This window comes from Narcine bancroftii, chromosome 3 (genome assembly GCF_036971445.1).
Source record: "Narcine bancroftii isolate sNarBan1 chromosome 3, sNarBan1.hap1, whole genome shotgun sequence".
In the NCBI taxonomy this organism is placed as follows: domain Eukaryota; kingdom Metazoa; phylum Chordata; class Chondrichthyes; order Torpediniformes; family Narcinidae; genus Narcine; species Narcine bancroftii.
This window is the reverse complement of record NC_091471.1, coordinates 5,954,252-5,974,485: the sequence shown is the minus strand read 5'-3', so window position 1 is coordinate 5,974,485 and position 20,234 is coordinate 5,954,252. Positions and strand designations below refer to the sequence as shown.

Genomic DNA, 20,234 nt, shown 5'->3' with positions numbered 1-20,234 from the left:
CAGGGAAGTCGATGTTAATGCCTTCTGGTTGGAGGGTGCCCAGACGTAATATGAGGTGGCATGGATAGTGGGGATCATGGAGAGGATAGAGGCTGCTTTCTTGAGATGTCCCCTCTTGTAGGTGTCCTCGATGCCTAATGAAGAGCAGAAAGCAGGCAGGAGTCTCAATGAAAAGGTTTGGGAGAATGGAAGGAGGAGCACAGGCCAATAGCCAAGAGGCCATAGGTGGTCATGGATAGGGGAGAAAAGCTGAGGATTGATTGGAGAAGGGAGTGGCTCTGTGAATGCAGATCTGGAGGAAAGAGACAGGAGGGAAAAGGGACAGGGATGACATTTTCCCAGGGGCTCCAGTTTTCTCCCACCGTTCAAAACATGCTGGGGGTGGTAGGTCAAATGGGGTAATTGGGCGGCATGGGCTCATGGGCCGAAATGGCCTGTTACCACACGGTATGTCTAAATTTTAATTTAAAATTTAATGGAGACATAGGTGTAGGGTCAGAAGAGCCCTAAATGAAGCTGGAGACGTCAATATTAATGCCATCGGTTGGAATATAAAGTGCTCTTCCTCCAATTTGCAGGTGGTCTCAGTCTGGCAGTGCATGAGACGATGTCGGCAAGGGAATGGAATGGATAATTGAAATGGGTAGCCACTGGGAGATCCCTGCTCTTGGTAGAAGAGGTGCTCAACAAACCGATTGCCCAGTCTGCGTCCACTCTCTCCGATGTAGTGGAGACCTCTAAGGGAACTCTGTATGCAATGTAATGTTGTTTCCTTGCAGTCCCTCGCTGCAGGGCTAACGGAGAAATATTTCACCGTGAATTCTAGTGCCTCATGGAGATGCACATTTTCTGTGCCCGTATTCATCATTTTTGTAGTTTTATGGGCAACAAAATTACAAAAGTTAACCAAGAAAGTCTGTCGATGCTGGGGGTGGGGGGGGTGGGCGGAGGGGGCAAGTGCAATGCACAAACTGACAGGAGAAACTCAGCAGGTCACACAGAATCCATAGGAAATAAAGGGTAACTAACATTTCAGGCAAGGGACCCTCATCAAGTGAAAAGCCCAGGCCTATGGATGTTGCGTGATCTGCTGAGTTTCTCCAGCATAGAACATCGAACATTAAAGCACAGTACAGACCCTTAGGACCTCAATGATATGCAGACCTATGTACGCCCACCACAAAAAATGTACTAAACCAGTGGTTCTTAACCTTTTTCTTTCCACTCACATACCCCTTTAAGTAATCCCAATGCCATCGGTGCTCTGTGATTAGTAAGGGATTGCTTAAGGTGGGATGTGAGTGGGAAGGGAAGGTTGGGAATCACTGCTCTAGACCCAATTGTTTCTGAAATATTTTGCTTGAGAAAAATTGTCTCTGGCCCATTTCCTTTGGAGTTATGAAACCATGCACATAACGAGTCAATGAGGGACGATTAAAATAGTGGTTTTCAAACTTTTTCTTCCCACTCACAAACCACCTTAAGCAATCCCTTACTGATCACAGAGCACCGATGGCATAGGGAATACTTAAAGTGGGATGTGAGTGGAAAGAAAAAGGTTGAGAACTACTGTACTAAGCCCTTCCAACCTCGCAACCCTCTAATTTTCTTTCATTCATGTGCCTGTCCAAGAGTATCTTTAAATGCTGCTAAAATTTCAGCCTCCAAGACCATCCCTGGTAAGGAATTCCAATCACCCACAACTCTGCGTAAAATAATTACCCCGACATCTCCCCTCAACTTCCCTCCCTTCCCTTTGTACACATGTCCCCTAGTGTTTGCTATTCCCGCCCTTGGGAAACAGGCACTGGCCGTCCACCCTATCTATGCCTCTCAGAATTCTGTAGACCTCTATCAAGTCACTTCTTACCCTTCTCTTTCCAAAGAGAAAAGTTCAAACTCAGCTAACCTTGCCTGTAACATTGCACAATACGACAAAAGTTCTGATTATAAATCTGCTGATTTATACCGTCTATTTAATCGAGACCTTAGGCAATGATTGCAGTTCAAATTAGGCTGAGGATAAAATTAGTGCACACTAGAATTGAGATGAATGGATTAGTTAGTTTAAATTTGGGTAATGAATGCCTGTAAAATCAGTTCTAGTTTGGAATCTAATCCAATGTTCAGATGGTTTATATATAGAATAAAGGGTATTCCAGAATTGAGTTACAGGCTAGAGCCCAATCAAGGTTTTCAACGTCGAATATCTGATACTCACTCCAGAGTTACAAGCTATAACCTAATAAACGCATATAACTGCTTTGAATATAAAATAACATCTCTGGGAGTGGGTTAAGGCTGGAATAATTTGGCTGAAGAATTGAAAGACTTTTTTCTGTTGCGTCTTGTATCTGAGAAGAGTCTCATTATTTGCATGCTAATAGGCTCACTCTTGTTAAGTACAAGGCCATAGGAGTCATTTTGTGGCCACTAAATTGGCTAGCTCACGCAGTCCCTGATGGTTGCACACGTTTTGGTCTCCCAGGTGGGTTTTGTTGACGGGGAGGTGAGATGGGCTCTTTTTTTGTCAACTCAGATACATCTGTCTTCATTGCCTTGTGGCAGGATTCAACCCAAAACACTTTCTAGCCCTCGTGTCACTCAGTTCCTTGATCTCTCACAAAGGAACTGGCGGCCTGGACCCTAATGCGGTTCTGTTGACAGATGCCTCCTGCAGGAGGGAAGAGTTGCGATTTCAGCCCTATTGTGAGAGCAATTTACCTGCATTTAAAAGCCAACGCTGAGGGAAATGTCACACAAGTGGCCTGGAGTAAACTCTTCTATGAAATACATTTTCAGGACTTTTTATTCACATGCATTCTACTTGCATTGCTGCAGTTTGTCTAATTCTTGCAACTGAACGGCAAATCTCAGCTTTGCCTGTATAATCAGAATCAGGATTTGTTGGCACAAAATTCGTTGCTTTGCGGCAGCTTCACAGTGAAAATATTTATATAAACCACCTTACAAAAATAAATAAAAATAGAAAATGAAAAGTCAAAGTACTGTCTGTGGTTCATTGTTCATTCAGGAATCTGATGGCGGAGGGGAAGAAGCCGTCCCTGTGCCGCTAAGCGCTTATCTTCAGGCTCCTGTATCTTTTTCCCGATGGTAGCAGAGTGAAGGGGGCATGGCCTGGGTGCTGGGGTGTCTTTGAGGATAGAGGCTGCTTTCTTCAGACATTGCCTCTTGTAGAGGTCCTAGATGGAGTGAAGTTGGGTGCCTGTGATGGTGCTGGCTGAGTTAACAACTCTCTGTAGATTTCTTTTCTTGTTCTAGGCATTGGCACCTCTGTACCAGGCAGAATGCTCAGAACATCTCAAAGTGAAGAGGGGAAAGTTTAGGGTAGACATCAGGGGTAAGTGTTTTTACCCAGAGAATTGTGTGTGCCTGCAATGCCTTGCCAGGAGTGGTCGTGGGGCTGGAACAATTGGAGCATTTAACAGACTCCTGGACAAGCACACGGATGAAAGAAAAGTGGAGGGTTATGAGGTAGGGAGGGTTTATTATTTCTTGGTAGCACAATTTGTGGGTTGAAGGGCCTGTACTGTCCTTCAATGTCAAGGTTCTAAAATTGGATTAAGTTAGTATCCTTCATAAGGCACGTCACACGAAGATCTATTTTACTCAGTGTAGAATAGAGCAGCGATTATTTCTGCCCATCATGAAGGTGCTTGCGAATTCCTAGACGCTGTTCATTCTCATCCCAATGCGGATGTTCTTTTATCAGTGATTTTCTGTGATTTTCACTGCTCTCCTCCCTGCCTGCCAACTCAATGGGCAGTCTGATGTCAGGACAGCTATTGCGTGGCAGTCCCAGAAAACCCAAAGAGCACAATGCTCAAAAGTCCCCAATGAGACGCTAATTAAATTTCTCCCTTCTTGCTTCAATGTTTTGTTCGTGGCATCTCAGAGCTTCGTAATCCATAGTTCAATAGAGCCCACAGTCTTTTTTTGTTTTGTGCCTTGGTCTTCTCGGGTTCAGATTCAGATTTATTGTCAGACATGGCATCACATACAACCCTGAGATTCTTTTTCTGTGGGCGAGGCAGAATTACCACTAATTGGTAGTGCAAAAAAAACTGTGCACAAATATAAATAAACTGATTGTGCAATATGGAGAGGAAATCGATAAAGTGGAAAAGTAAGATTCCTTCAGTGAGTCCCTGATTGAGTTTGTTTTGCGGATTCTGATGGTGAGGGGTAGCAGCTGTTCCCGAACCTGGTGCAAGTCTTGTGGCCCCTAGAACTTGTTTCTGATGGCAGCAGCAAGAACAGAGTGTGTGCTGGGTGGTGTGAGTCCTTGATGATTGTATGATCAGGTGTGAAAACTAAAGAATAATCTTGGTGGAACTCAGCGAGTTGAGCAGGGACAGTGGGGAAAAAATGTTTTGATTTGCAACCTTTGAGCGGGTCACTTGAATCTGGCATTGAAGTGAAACACCACAACAAATTTAATGCACCAAAAATAGTTGAAATCCAATTTTAAATTTTAAAAAAATTAAATGCCCTTTTGGTCCACGAGCCCATGCCGCCCAATTACACCCAATTGATCTACGCCTCCGGAAACCGAAGCACCCAGAGGAAACCCACGCAGACTTGGGGAGAATGTACAAACTCTTTACAGACAGTGCCTAATTTCTGGGAATTCACATTTAGCCAGTGGGTTTTCTACTTTAATCAGACTGAAACAGGTCTTGCTGCTGTCAGTCGACATTAACTGACATCAACAGGAAAATGAACAACAACTCCCATTTAGGTATTGCTTTCATTCGAGCTAAGAGGTTGCAAGTCTCTGAACGAGAGTGTTACCAAATCAAACAATGTTGATGCCAAGCCTCAAGATGACGTTAGTGAAATATCATGTGCAAGTGGCAGAGCTTTGGTTTCATTTCTGAATCTTGTTCGGGACGTGGGCCAAGGTGGGGGGTCTGTCGATGTGCGGCACTGTTCTGCGTTCTATGTTCAGGTCAGCAGAAGCGAGGCCAGCGAACTAGAACAAGACCCGAGTATCCATGGAGTGGACAGTTTATGATTTGGGTGGAAAAACTGATGGTTCCTGATGAAAACTATCTCTCTGGGTTGCACAGTCAGTTTGTTTGCATTCGTTATATGTTTACAGTCCTTTTATTTGTTTCATGTTTACACTGGGTGCAGTTTATTTTTGTGACGCCCACAGGAAAAAGGAATCTCAGGGTTGTATGTGATATCATGTAGTACTCTGACAACAAATCTGAAATCTGAAAAGCCTCAGACCTGACTGTCCGTTGCTTTCCTGGATGGTGCCTGACACACTGAATTCCTCCAGCAATTATTTTGTTATATGTTCATGACAATAAATTCTGATTCTGAGAATTAGAAATGGTTATCTTATTGGAGAATATATTAGGGGCGGCACGGATAGCGCAACGCTGTTACAGCGCCAGTGACTAGGGTTCAAATCCAGTGCCGCCTGCAAGGAGTTTGCACGTTCTCCCCGTGTCTGTGTGGGTTTTCTCTGGGTTGTCCAGTTTCTTCCTATCCTTCAAATCATACCAGGGTTACAGTGTAATTGAGTGGCATGGCCTTGTGGGCCCAAAGGCCTTTTACTGCGCTGTTTGTCGACATTTAAAATTTTAAATTACATATAGATTTAAAATGCAATTTAAAATTTAGAGGTGGAACCATGGGATCTGCGTAGGAATTTTCTCATCAAACTGGGTACTGCTTCTGGTGCGGACCCTCGGAGAGTGGGGAGTGGAGATGCAACACTCCTCCACTGGGTTCTACCGCCCAGTTCAATTACCGACAGATCTGCACAGGCTTTAAACAGCATATTAAAGGTGCTGACGGTGGTTTATTTTAAAATCCTATGACCGGGAGGGGGGGTTCTGGGCTCAAGATGGTGGTGTTTTTGTTTGGCGGCGGCCTCGAGGGGGTTGCAGACACAGGAAAGCAGAGGACCAGTGCAGAGCACTAGTAATGGGGAGAACACCTTCCCTGTTTGAGAAGGAGAGGAGATGACCCACAGGACGGTGACCATGACACCAGACCGGTGAGGGGCTCTGCAGCTGAAAAACACAGAGGTTGTCGACTATTGGCAACCCATGCAGGCTGCTGGTGACTTGCATTCAAAGGACTCTCACCAGGCTGTGAACTGCTGGAGACTGGCTCGAGACTGGCTGAAGGGTTACCCGGTACCAGAACCGGGATGCGAGAGGGTGCCAACGGCAAGAGGGGTTCCCGAGGGGGTCGTTTTGAACAGTGGGAGGAGACCGGAGCCCCCGGGAAACACCCACGCAGATCCGGGGAGAACGCACAAACTCCTTACAGACAGCGCGGAATTCGAACACAGGTTCCGGTCGCTGGTGCTGTAACAGTTGTAACCACAACATTGTGGGAAATGATTTTGGATGCTCTGTACCTCTGTTTTAAATAAAGTTCTGAATGCAATCAGAACTCTAAGGCTAGGTTAAATGCCAATCAATGGATGTAGGCAATCTCTGTAATTTGTCCATAAAAGAATCCTTGTACCATTGCAAGGGCCCCTTTGCAAGTGTCTTAGATTCCTCGAGCATTAAGGCAAGCTTCTCATTTTAAAACCATAATAAATACAATTTAAGTAAGTAAGTCACTAGATAATGACTCCAATTAAAGCGTGGGGGAAATAAATAAGAAGGGATGGTTTGTAAAATTGTCTCGTGAGGGCTCCAATGTTGACCTTTAGATCCACGGTGAAAAACCTGCAGTTAACACTTCTGCGGCAAAAGACATTTTGAAATATTCTCCAGGAGGCGAAGGTAATTTACTGGAGTTTGCCTCGTCCCTGAGTTAAGCCATTGTTCGGAGCGATGGGAAAGTTTGGGTGTCGAGACAACAGCTTGGTTTGTTCAAGTTTCAAAATAAAATCTTTCCTGAATGCATTTCCAAGCTGATAAAATCTGGTCAGGTGGCAGTGTGAAGCAGGCACTCCCGCCTGTGCACCTCAATTGTTTACATGGCATGAATGCTAGTCCATACTGCTGAGGTATTAACCGTAGGTATGTTGAAGAGTGGAATGGTTGTTAAAGTTCCTCAGTGCACAATTCAAGTGTGGACTGGATTGGCTGTGGCTGGAACAGTGCATCACACTGCACACATTAAACTAGCTTGTTTGCTGTGATTTTATTTGATCATTCCAGTGAGTCTTATTTCTTGCAACTAAACAATTCCTTTTCCTTCATTTTGGTACCGAAATATAAGTGAAATTATGTCGCAACTTTACAAACCAATGGTTCGATCTCAAGTCAGGTCGGGTATTGCCGCACAATAGGAAAGGTGTGACAGAGGGCGCAGAGATTCACCAGAATGTTGCCTGGGTTGGGGAATATTAGTTATGGGGAGAGATTGTAGATGCTGACCTTGCTTTCCTACAGCGGAGCTGAGGAAGAGCTGAGGAGGTGACCTGCAAGCTGTAAATAAGATTATAGATGTCAGAATCCTTTTCCCGTGGCAGGGCTATATAAAAAAAAAAGAGGGCGACGGTTTAAGGTGAGAGGAAAGAGTTTTAAAGGGGATTTGAGGGGTAGATTTATCATAGAGAGAGTGGTTTGAAATGCACAGCCAGAGGAGGTGGTGGATTGAGATCCAGTCACAGCTTTCGAAAGTTATTGAGGAAGACATGAATAGGCTGAGAAGGATATGGACCAAACAAGGACAAATGAAATTTACCATGTCCATTCTGACCTTTGTGGGCAAGGCTCCTTAGTTTCCCGCTATATCTTTTCGCAGCTTATTTTTTTAATTTAAAATTCGGACATACAGCATGGTCACAGGCCATTTCAGCCCACGAGCCCATGTCGTCCAATTTCACTCAAATGACCTAAAACCCCCGTTTGTTTTGAGAGGAAACCGGAGCACTCAGAGAAAACCTTGCAGACACTGGGAGAAACCCATGTAGGCACGGGATGAAATGGAAACAAACTCCTTACAGACAGTGCAGGATTCGAAGCCCGGTTCCTGGCACTGCAACAGCGTTGCACTAACCTCTACGCTAACCGTTCCGCCCCACGTTTCGACAATGAATCAAAAATGGGTCAGGCAGAATCTGTGGGAAAAAGAAAAGAGCCAGCGTTTTAGGTTGGAGACCCTTGTGGGAAATAGACTATATGACATAGGAGCAAAAATAGGCTATTCAACCCATCGAGTCTACCCCGCCATTTGATCATGAACTGCTCCATTTTCCCCTTCAGCCCCACTGCCTGCACTTCTGATAAACTTTGATGCTCTGGTCTCTCAAGAACACATCAATCTCTGCCTTAAATACACCCAATGACCTGGCCTCCACACCCTCTGTGGCAACAAATTCCACAGATTTACCACCCTCTGGCTGAAGAAATTCCTGTTCTAAGTGGGCACCCTTCAATCCTGAACTTGGAAGTCAAGTCAAGTTCATTGTCATCTAATTGTACAAGTACAAGCTGAGATACACCGTTCTCTGGTCCTTGGTGCAAAACATGCAGGCACACAGCCAGGCATAACACACGTACAGACAAACAATACAGATGCGGGACAAGTATTCATCTATAGAAGTAAATAAATAAATATTGTTTTGTACCAATGAGAGTCTTGGGTGGTTAGTGCAAGCGGTTCCTTTGGTTGTTCAACTTTCTCACTGCCCGTGGGAAGAAGCTGCTCCTCAGCCTGGTGGCGCTGGCTCTGATCCTTCTGTATCTCTTCCCCGATGGGAGCAGCTGAAAGATGCTCTGTGCAGGGCGGAAGGACATCCAGTGATTTTGCGCACCCTCTTCAGATAATGATCCTGGTAGATCGCAATGATGGGTGGGAGGGAGACTCCAGTGATCCTCTCTGCCACTCTTATCGATCCTGGGGATTGACCTTCCGATCCATTTCCCTGCAGCAACTTTATCACACTGTGATGCAGCTGGCCGGGACACTCTTGATAGAGGTTCTAGAGAAGGTTGAAATTGATGATGACTGGTAGCCTCGCCACTTCAGTCTTCTCAGGAAGTGCAGTTGCTGTTGTGCCTTCCTGACAAGTGAGGAAATGTTGAGTGTCCACGATAAATGTGACAGAGTATTTAGAGGTGTTTTGGGAAGGATTATAAGAGCAGGTTGCACACAAACATTTTAAAACACAGAATATTTGCAGGACTTTTGCAAAGTGCTTTTTACAAAAAGAGCAACAAACTTGCAGCATACAGCTTGCCTGGGAGAGCATGTGATTTTAGCAGGCAGACAGAACAGCTTTGCTCTCAGAGAGGGAGGGTGTGAAACAGAGAGAAAGGAGACAGAAATCAGTTCCAGAAGGACAAAGCTGGCAAACATTTGAAAGATTGCCTGGTCAAAGGAGAAGACTGGCTGTCTGAAAGGTGACCTGAAAGAAGGAGGATCATCTGGAGAACCCTGAAGGGGGCAAATTTCGTCAGCAAGACTGATTAAACAGGAATCAGGTGCAGATGTCCTGGAACAAAAAGGAATCTCTCTCTCTGAAGACCAAAAAGAACCCTCATGAGTGGTAATCATTTGCCTGTTAAGCAGCAAAGCTTGGTGAACTGTGTTAATGCTAACTTCTGTGCACAGTACAAGAATGGCCTGCAACCTGTGAGATTGGACTCTGATCCAAAGAAATTTTCTAATCTTAAATACACATATCACACACCTGTACTTAGTAGTAGAGGGGAGATTAAGTAGGTTAGGTAGGCTAAGTAATAAGTTCAAATTTAATTCTGTTTTCTTGTTCAAATATAATTAAAAACTACTTGTGTTGAAGTAACCCTGTGTTGTGGCGCATATCTATTGCTGCTGGATTTTGGGGTCCTCTGGATTCCATGACATAAGTCACCAAGGAACTTGGTGCTTACCACTGTCTCCACTACAGAGATGTTGATGTGTAGTGGAGGGTGGTCATCCCTAGTCCTCTTGAAGTCCACGATCATCTCCTTTGTCTTGAGGACAGGGACATCCAGGCTCAGATGCAAGGTGCATGGATCAATATATCTCAACCAATGAGAGTGAAGGATTGTGAATGAAGCAGCAGGGACAAATGGAATGAGACAGGGAAATAAATAGAGGGAAAAATTGAACAAGAGAGAGTGGAAAGTTGAAGTAAGAGAAAGGTGGTTTAAAATTTAAGAACTTAAGATGGAAGGAATGAGGAAACATACCTTCACTTGTTCTCTCTCTGAACCTGACATGTTTAAAATCAGTTTTTAGATTAATAGTAAAGAAGGACATTCTTCCCATGGTTTGTGCCAATATATTGTTTGATCTCATTGTGTCTTATTTCTTATAACTAAACAATTCTTTTACCTTCAGATAGTTTCCTAATTCTTTGAAAGCCATGATCGAATCTTCATCCACTTTCCTTAAGCAGCGAATAATTACACAATGGAGCGCAGAAGGTTGAGGGGGGATTTGATAGAGGGGGCTGGATAGAGTGGATGTGAATGGGCTGTTCCCCTTGAGGGTCAGTGAGATTGATATGGAGGAGTCACAAGTTAAGGGTTAGGGGGCAAAAGTTTAGAAGTAACATGAGGGGAAGCTTCTTCACTCAGAGAGTGGTGGCTGAGTGGAATGACCTTCCGGAAGAGGTGGTTGCAGCAGGGACAATTTTGTCATTTAAGAGAAAGTTGGATGAGTGCATGGATGTGAGGGGATTGGAAGATTATGGACAGGGAGCAGGTAGGTGGGTCTAGTAGGACTAGAGGGGCTAAAATGGCCTGTTTCTGTACTGTAATTATTATATGGTAATATAGTTATACAGTTAATGTTTGATGATAGAACCATAAAACATTTTAGCACAGAGACATTCACAAATGATTGCCTTAAATCTGCACGCCTAGACCTGGACAAGCCTGTAGCAGTACCACCAGTGCACAAACAATGGAGACCACCCCATTATATCCTGCCAGGAAATCGAACCGGCTCGGGATGTGTCGGCTATACGTGGCACGGGTGTAGCTGGGAGTCCAGGGTTTTAAAAAGTGCGCAGGTCCAACAGTAAACTATTGCTTTCCGTTTGAACTCAACTTGACTACGAATCTTCATTTTGCTGCGTGATTCAGCGACCACAAGCCCATTTTTCTAGCTGGTCTAAATCCCTCTGCAAGCTTTTAAAACCTTCTTCACTGTCGACAACGTCTCCAATCTTAGTGTCAGCTGCAAACTTGCTGATCCAATTGACCACATTATCATCCAGATCATTGATATAGATGACAAACAACAATGGTCCCAGCACCAATTCTCCCATTCAGCCATTGTCTAAATCCAGTTCACTACGGTACCATGAATACTGAGCTTCTGAACTTTCCTGACTAACCTCCAGTACAGAACATTGTCAATGGCCTTACTGAAGTCACAGCTTTTCCTTCACCAACTTTCCTGATAACCTCCTTGAAAAACTCTATAAAGTTGGTTAAACCCAACCTACCGTGCACAAATCCATGTTGATTATCCTTAATCTGTTCATGGCTATCCAAGTAATTGTATATCTGATCTCTTAGAACATATTCCAATAATGTACCTACTACTGACATCAGGCTCACCGCCCTATACTTTCCAGGGTTACTTTTGGAGCCTTTTTTAAACAAAAGAACAACATGAGCTACCCACCAAATCTCTGGCACCACAACCATGGCTAAGGACATTTTAAATGTTTCTACCAGAGCCCTGGATTTTCTACGCTCGCCTCCCTCAAGGTCCGAGGGAATATCTTGTCAGGCTCTGGGGATTTATCCACCCTTATTTGCTTTAAGACAGTAAGCATTTCCTCCTCTTTAATCTGTAAAAGTTCCATGACCTCACTGCTTGTTTTCTTTACTTCCCATGACTCTGTGCCCTTTTCCTGAGTAAATACTGAAGGAAAGACCTCTCCCATCTCTTTTGTCTCCATACAAAGTCGACCACTCTGATCTTTAAGGGGACCAGTTTTATCCCTTACTATCTTTTACTCTGAATATACCTGTAGAAATCCTGAGAATTTTCCTTCACGTTGTCGCCAAACCAACCTCACGTCTTCGTTTTTCCTTCCAGATTTCTTTCTGTGGATTTTTAATTCTCCTCAAGTCCCTCATTTGCTCCATGTTGCCTCGACCTGTTGTACACTTCTCTCTTCTCCCAAACCAGATTCCAGATTCCCAATATCCCCTGAAAACCAAGGTTCCCTCTGCCGGCGAACCTCACCTTTGATCCTGACAGGAACATATAAACTCTGTACTCTCAAAATTTCCCCTTTGAGCATCCTCCACTTACCTCGCACGTCCTTGCCCGAAAACAACCGATCCTAATCCACACATTCTAGATCCTTTCTCATTTCCTCAAAATCGACCTTTCTCCAATTTCGAATCTCATCCTGAGATGAGATCATAATGGCATTACCATCACTGGATCCAAACTGTTCCCCGACACATACTTCTGTCACCTCTCCTGTCTCGTTCCCTAATAGGAGATCCAGTATTTCACTCTCTCTACTTGGTACCTCCATATATTGATTAAGAAAACTTTACTGAACACATCTGACAAATTCCAAGCCGTCCAGTTCTTTTACAGTATGGGAATCCCAATCAATATGTGGAAAGTTAAAATTTGCTACTATCACAACCTTATGTTTCCTGCAGCTGTGTCCTATCTCTCTCCAGATTAGCTCCTGCAATTCTCTCTGACTATTGGGTGGTCTACAATACAACCCTGTGAGTGTGGTCATACCTTTCCTTTCCTCAACTCCATCCATATAGCCTCAGTCAATGAGCCCTCTGGTCTCTTCTGCCCTTGCACAGCTGTGATATTTTCTTTCATTCCCCCTCGTTCTATTGCGTCTAAAGCAATGGAAGTCTGGAACATAGAGCTGCCAGTCCTACCCCTCCTGCAACCAAGTTTCTAATGGCCACAATGTCATAGTTCCACATGCCCATCCACGCTCTAAGCTCGTCCCTTTCCTGTAATACTCCTTGCATTGAAATAGATGCACCTGAGAACACTTCCACCACGTTCAACCCATCGACTTTTAACGGTACATGCAATTTTCACGTCATCCTTTCCCTCCTCCACTCCTCTATCTGCTCTGGCACTCTGGTTCCCTTCTCCCTGCAGATCTAGTTTAAATCCACCGGAGCAGCGCTAGCAAACCTGGCCGCAAGGATATTGGTCCCCCTCTAGTTCAGATCCCACCTTTCCCGGAAGAGTCCACTATTTTCGGAGAACTGGTCATTTTTTTATAAACAGCCCAGTAGCAACAGCAAATCACTTGCAATAGTGTTGAAACAACAAGGGAAAGCTGTTTAAGCATTAAAATAAAGTTTAATTTTCACAAAAAAAATGCTGGACACCTCCTCACAGAGGCCCAACTCCTGCTGGAAGGTTGAGGTCCACGCCGCCGCCCAGAGCCCAGAAATTTAATTTTTTTTTGGATAAATGAGGATTTTGGAGAATCCGTTTGCGGGTGATCAGAGTTATACTGTATATACTGTGTACAGTTTTTCAATATCAATAAGTGGTAGTTCTGCCCAAAAAAGAATCTCAGTGTTTATGTGATGTCATGTATGAAATCTGACAATAAATCTGAAATCTGAAAATCTAGTTTCGGGTTCAAGGCTGAGGTGATACTTGAGTGTGTGGATTTTTCACAGGGATGTAGTCGACAGTCAGCACGGTAAAGGCACCATTTGCAGCTGAGAGGTGGTATTGTGCTGGAATGGGAGTTTTGGGCAGGGCCAGACTGACCAGTGTGGGCTAGTCTGACCAGTGTGGCCAGACTGACCAGTGTGGGACAGACTGACTGGTGTGGGCCAGACTGACTAGTGTGGGCTAGAGTGACCAGTGTGGGCTAGTCTGACCAGTGTGGGCCAGACTGACCAGTGTGAGCTAGTCTGACCAGTGTGGGCTAGAGTGACCAGTGTGGGCCAGACTGACCAGTGTGGGCTAGCCTGACCATTGTGGGCCAGACTGACCAGTGTGGGCTAGTCTGACCAGTGTGGGCCAGACCGACCAGTGTGGGCTAGTCTGACCAGTGTGGAAGAAGTGAGTCAATGCTTTTGCAGATCTGGAACCTCTTGATATTGACGCTGTGTGCCTGAGAAGGAATGTGCTCAGTTTGTCAAAATTAACCGCATCTAATAAGCACACGACATTCATATAGACCATAACTTGGGACTAACGATGATCTGTTGACTTAATTAAAAGTGAAAACACTTTTTCAGCTCCACAGAAGTTGACAACATGATCCGGAAATCCACCAATCTCCTGATGACCAGGACACTAAGCAACTGTTTACAAAATGTCATCAAGAAGCAACACGTGGGACTAACTGAGGTGAGTCTTCCTGCAGAACCTCATCTCTCCCCACTTCGCTGGGCTTAACAGTCAAACTGATTCCAACACATTCTCTCCTGCTGGTCTCTGCCAATGTTCACACTTGAGACAAATCTCCCAGTCCTTCTCATCTAACTCATACCTGATCTTAATAAGAACACAAAATTGCTGGAGGAATTCAGCAGGTCACACAGCGACCACAGGAGGTAAAGATATATAGGGGTAGCAGGGTTAGTGGTCAGCACAAAGCTGTTAAAACGCCAGCGATCAGGACTGGGGTCTGTATCCCATGCCGTCTGTAAGGAGTTTGGATGTTTTTCCCGAGTTGTGTGGGTTTCCTCCGGGGGCTCCTTCCTCTGTTCAAAAACATAATGGGGGTTGGAAGTTAATTGGGTGTAATTGGGCAGCAGGGGCTCGTGGGCGGAATGGCCTGTTACCGTGCTGTATGTCTAAATTTAATTTTAAAAAAACAAGAAAAGAATAGTTATCGGTTATGTTGATGAGAGGATAAATCTTGGCTAAATCTCCAGGGGATCTCCCTTTCTCCTCTGTTCCATAATGCGATAAGATATTCCATGTCACAGTGAGAGGGTCATTTAACATCCCATTTGAAAGTTGGCACATGTTAGAGAGAGGCCAACGTACTTTTGTCCAAGAAGGGAAAAGAGGATAATCCAGGAAATTATGGGTCACTTAGCCTTGCATCAGTGACATTTGGAAAGTTATGGTGAGGTTAAGGAGAGTCAACTTGGGTTTCGAGGGGCAGGGCACGTCTATCCAATCTGACTGAGATGTTGTCCGCATGGACCTTTTAGCAATGTGTGTGACAAGGTCCCTCATGGAAGGCTGATTCAAAAGGAGCAGATGCATGGGATCCATAGTGAGTTGATGTTGGCTGGCTCAGAGAAGACGCAGGGTAGTGGTGTAAGTGTGTTAGTTGAGCTGGAAGACTGACCAGTTGTGTTTGGCAGGGATTGGGGTTAACTTGGATGAAAAAGTAGGTGGGTGATTTGGGCAGTTTGCAGATGATTTGGTGGAATTGTGGACGGTGCAGAGAGCTATCAAAGCATACACCAAGACATAGATTACAGATATTGACACAGAAGTGGCAGATGGAGTTTAATCTGGACAAACTTTGCAGTTTGGAAGTTCAAATGTGAGTTAAATGTCAAGTATGCATTTAAAGGTAGGACTCCCTCAAAGTGTTGATGTGCACAGGGATGTGGAAGTCCAAATCCATAGCTTATTGAAAATGGTCACCCAAGTCGATAGGGCGGTCAAGAAGGCATGTGGTGGGCTTGGCTTCACTGCGCAGGGCATTGAGTCTAAAAGTAAGGAAGTCATGTTGCAGCGATATACTGTATGCAATTCTGGTCATCCCATTACAGGAAGGATGTGGGAATTCTAGAGAGGGTGCAGAAGAGATTCTCCAGGATGTTGCCTGGACTAGAGAGTATGAGATATGGGGAGTGGATGGACAAGCCTGAGTTCTTTTCTCTGGAACATCAGAGATTTAAGGGAGACCTGATAAAAGTGTATAAAATCATGACAGGGTGGAATCAGAGCCTTTACCCCAGGGTAAAAGCATCGCACAGCATTCTCAACCTATTTTTGGCTATGACCCCCTTAGGACTTTGGTCAAAGTTCATGGGCCCCTTGTCCCTGTGAAGCAGTCAATTTTAGTTGGTGTCTCTCCTACCAATGACACAAAAAAAATTTTATGTTTTCAGTCCGTGGTCCCCTCCCCCACCTTTGCGAACGGCTGCACTTGAGGACACTTGAGGGGAAGGAAAATTAAGGGATTCATGCGAGGCAAGATCTTTCCATGATGGGTTCCTGGAACGGGCTGGCAAGGGCCGTGGTGGCAGCAGATACAATGGCGACATTTAAGAGGCTTGTGGACAGACAGGAATATGAAGGGGATGGGGGGGGGGCGATCTATCAAGCAACAGAGATTGAGGTTGATTTGGACATAATGTTCAGCTCAGGCCCATGGGCCTAAGGGCCTGGGCCCTATCTTCCATCTTGCAGCGCAGAGGAATATCCTGTGAAGACTTTTTCATTGCAGAGGAGCACACTGCCTTGTGTTGGGTTAGGGAGGGCGAGACACTGCATTGTTTAAGCATCTGAATCACCCACTCAGAGAAGGCTACAGAAGAACATAGAATATTACAGCACAGCACAGGCCCTTTGGCCCTCCATGTTGTGCTGACCTATACACTCCTACCAAAAATGAAATAAAACCCTCCCTCGCTCTCTATTCTTCTTTCATCCTATCTAAGTCTATTTTAAAAGCCCCCATAGTTTCAGCCTCCACCACCACCTCCTGAAAGGCATTCCAGGCACCCGCCACTCTCTGTGTAGAAAACTTACCCCTGATGTCTCCCCTGAACTTCCCTCCTTTCACCTATTTCCCAGGGCAGGAACCAGAGGACACAGGTGAAGGGAAGGAAGTTTAGGGGAGACATCAGGGGTAAGTTTTTTTACACAGAGTTGTTGGTGCCTTGCTGGGACTGAAACATTAGGGGCATTAAAGAGACAGGTAGACAGGCACATGGAAGAAAAATACAGGGTTATGGGGTAGGGATGGTTAATACTATTTTTACAGAATATATGGATTGGCACAACATTAAAGGTCGAAGGGCCTGTACCATACTGTAGTGTTCTTTGTTCTCTACTTACTCAGATGTCCTCTGGTGTTTGCTAATCCTGGCCCTGGGGAAAAAGGTGCTGGCTGTCTACCTTATCTAAGTCTGTCATAAGTGTTAGTAAATGGGATTAGCGTTCCAGGATACTTGTTGGGCAACATGGCCGCGGATGGCGGAAGGACCTGTGCTATAGGCCCGCGTGCGGTGCTCCTCCCAGCATAATACTGGAATGTCACGGTTGACTGTCTATGGAGAGGGGGAGAGGCGTGGCTGCCACTGAGCTACCACTATTGCCGTGGGCTGTGTATGGAGCCCAGCTCTCTCGTCCAACATCAACAATACTTTCTGAAGTCTCAAACAGCATATTTCCAATGCTGGGTTGATGGCATAAACTCACCCAAAGCCAAAATTAGAGTCTATTTTTATCACATGCAAGGTCTCGAAACAATTTCATATCATTGTTGACATTTCTGTTTACTTATTTATGGATTCTGATGAATTGTTACTATTTCCACAAATACAGAAGCACAAATGAACAAAGTTTTTAACTTCATTTCAGTTTCCTTCCCAAATTTCTCAATCGAATTCCCTTAGGGATATGCCTGTCATGTTACTGATTTTAAATCCCTGAGCCAGGCCACCTGAAACCTACCGTATATCCTCATGTTGATATAGCTCACAGTATTTAAAAATTAGTTAAGAGATGTATCTACTTACCTCCGGGAAGATCTGCGGTTTGAGCTACGTGACCACGGGTTGCTGTGGGGAAAAGCCTCAGGATTGCGCAGGTGAAAGAAGGTAGGGGAAGCAATAGTAAGTGAGCAAGGGTCCGTGCCACTCGGCTCTCCTACCCATCCTGCTCATCAGCGTCTGCTCCCTGGTGAATAAAATGAACGGCATCCGACTCCAGAGGTCCACGCAGTGCGAGTACAGGGACTTCTGTGGTTTGATCTTCACCAAAATGTCGCCTAGCGACAGGGTCCCAGGCGCCGCCTTTCATCTGGATGGACTCACTTTATTTTGGGCTGACGGAGGTGCTGCGTTGTGTGGAAAAGCGCGTGGTGGTGGCCCGTGCGTTTACATCAACACGAAATGGTGCAAGGGCTCGGTACGAGTCTCCAGTCACTGTTCAAAACTGGTGGAATTTGTGACTGTCAGATGTAGAGCATTTTATCTACTGCGGGAAATTCACCACAGTCCTCGTAGTTGGAGTGTACATCCCCCCAGTGACAACACTAAGGAGGTGATCTGGGAACCATATGAGGCTATAAGCGATTTGCAGACTGTACACCCTGATGGGCTGATAGTTATTTCTGGGGATTTCAACCAGGTGAACCTCAAGTCAAGGCTACCTAAATTCCATCAGTATGTGGAGTTTTCTACGAGAGGGGCGAACGTGTTGGACCTTGTTTTTACGAACATTTCCAGCGTTAATCGGCGGAGCCCCGCCCTCTCCTCAAATACTCAGAACCACATCTCTGTAATGCTAACCCCAACATACAGTCCACTCGTCAGATGCTCCAGGCCAGTTCAGGAGCAGGTTAAAACCTGGCCAGCGGGGGCCATCCAAGCACTCTAAGACTGCTTTGAGCGCACTGACTGGAGCACGTTCAAAGAAGCAGCAATCAGTGGCGACTGCATCAATCTGGAGGAGTATATGGCATCAGTGACCAGCTACGTCAGAAAGTGTTAAGACGACATCATAACCAGTTCCAATCAGAAGCTATGGATGTCTGTGAAGGCGCATGGGGCTGCTCAGGAATTAAGATGCTGCCTTCGGAGTGGCCCTAGCTACTACAAAAGCCAAGCTGTCTAAGCCCATCAAGGAGTAAAGCATGCACGCACCCAGCCACTTCCTGGACAACAAGGACACTTGACAAATATGGAAGGCCTTCCAAGATACCACCAATCACAAGACCACACCATCTGCCTGTGCTGGTGATGCCTCCCTCCCAGACGAACTGAACCACTTCTACACATGTTTTGAGGCAAAAAAAAAGATGTTGCGGCAAAGAAGTCTGCCCCTCCTCCAAGCGATCAGGTGCTGTGTCTTGCATGAGGAGTGAGCTAGGCAAGGTCAACCCACCTGGACCAGATAACATCCCTGGCAGAGTGCTACGGGGATGTGTGGCTCAGCTGGCAGATGTTCTCAACGACAACTTTAACAGTTCCCTGAGAAGCACCATGGTCCCAATGTGTTTCAAAGCTGCTACCATTTTTCCCGTGCCGAAGAAGTCGTCTGTGTCCTGACCCTTTTGCACTCACACCCGTATTCATGGAGTGCTTCGAGAGGCTCATCATGGGACACATCAAGCTCCTGCTGCCACCGTCACTAGACCCCTTGCAGTTTGCATGCAGACCCAAATGCTCCATGGTGGATGCCATCGCCACCACCCTACATCTGGAAAACAAGAACTCGATAGAGGTGTTTAAGATAATGAGAGGGATAGATGGAGTTGATGTGGAAAGGCTTTTCCCATTGAGAGTAGGAGAGATGGATACAAGAGGTCATGGGTTGAGAGTTGACGGGCAAAGATTTAGGAGTAACATGAGGGGGAACTTCTTTACTCAGAAGAGTGGTTACTGTGTGGAATGGGCTTCTAGGAAAGGTGGTGGAGGCAGGGTCAATTTTGTCATTTAAGAAAGAGTTGGATAAGTATATGGATGGGAGGGGGGTGGAGGGAATTGGGCAGAGTGCTGGTAAGTGGGATTAGAGGAGGGTCCTTGGATCAGTGCGGACTAGAAGGGCCAAATTGGCCTGTAATTGTTATATATGGTTATGTTTGAATGCCTGCTTATTGACCAGATCAGCATTCAACACAATCAGTATCTGATAAGGAAGTTGTGTCTGCTGGGTCTAAACACCTCCCTCTGCATTTGGATTCTCGTCTTCCTGTTGGGAGACCTCAGGCAATCCAGCTTGGTAACAGCAACTCCAAGACCATCACACTGAGCATGGGGTCCCTCTCAGAGCTGCAGTCTTATTCCACTGCTGACCCATGACTGTGCAGCTAAACATAGTTCAAACCACAACATCAAGTTCACTGACGAAATGATGCGGTGGGCCTGATCAGGAAGAACGACGAGTCAACGTACAGCAATGACGTGCAGTCACTAACGGACTGGTGCAGTGTCAACAATCTGTATCTGAACATTAAAAAAAAAACCAAAGATGGCTGTCAACCTCAGGAGGTTCTAGGGGGACCTCACTCCACTGACCATTGATGGCTCCACCGTTGAAGTTGTCAAAAGTATCAAGTTCCTTGAAGTGCACTTGGTGGAGAATCTCACCTGGAC

At 45.4% G+C, this 20,234-nt stretch overlaps 1 protein-coding gene across 7 annotated transcripts in view; it reads left to right on the top strand.

The window, feature by feature from the left end:
* exoc6b (exocyst complex component 6B) overlaps positions 1-20,234 on the top strand; it is an 866,329-nt gene that overhangs the window by 557,603 nt on the left and 288,492 nt on the right. For all 7 annotated transcript variants that reach the window (XR_011353246.1, XM_069923433.1, XM_069923435.1 and 4 more), the window contains exon 16: positions 14,178-14,289. Coding sequence is in view for 6 of the 7 variants with exons in the window: in XM_069923433.1 (XP_069779534.1) it covers positions 14,178-14,289 (112 nt within the window). In the remaining variant the exon portion in view is untranslated. The remainder of the gene's footprint in view (positions 1-14,177; positions 14,290-20,234) is intronic.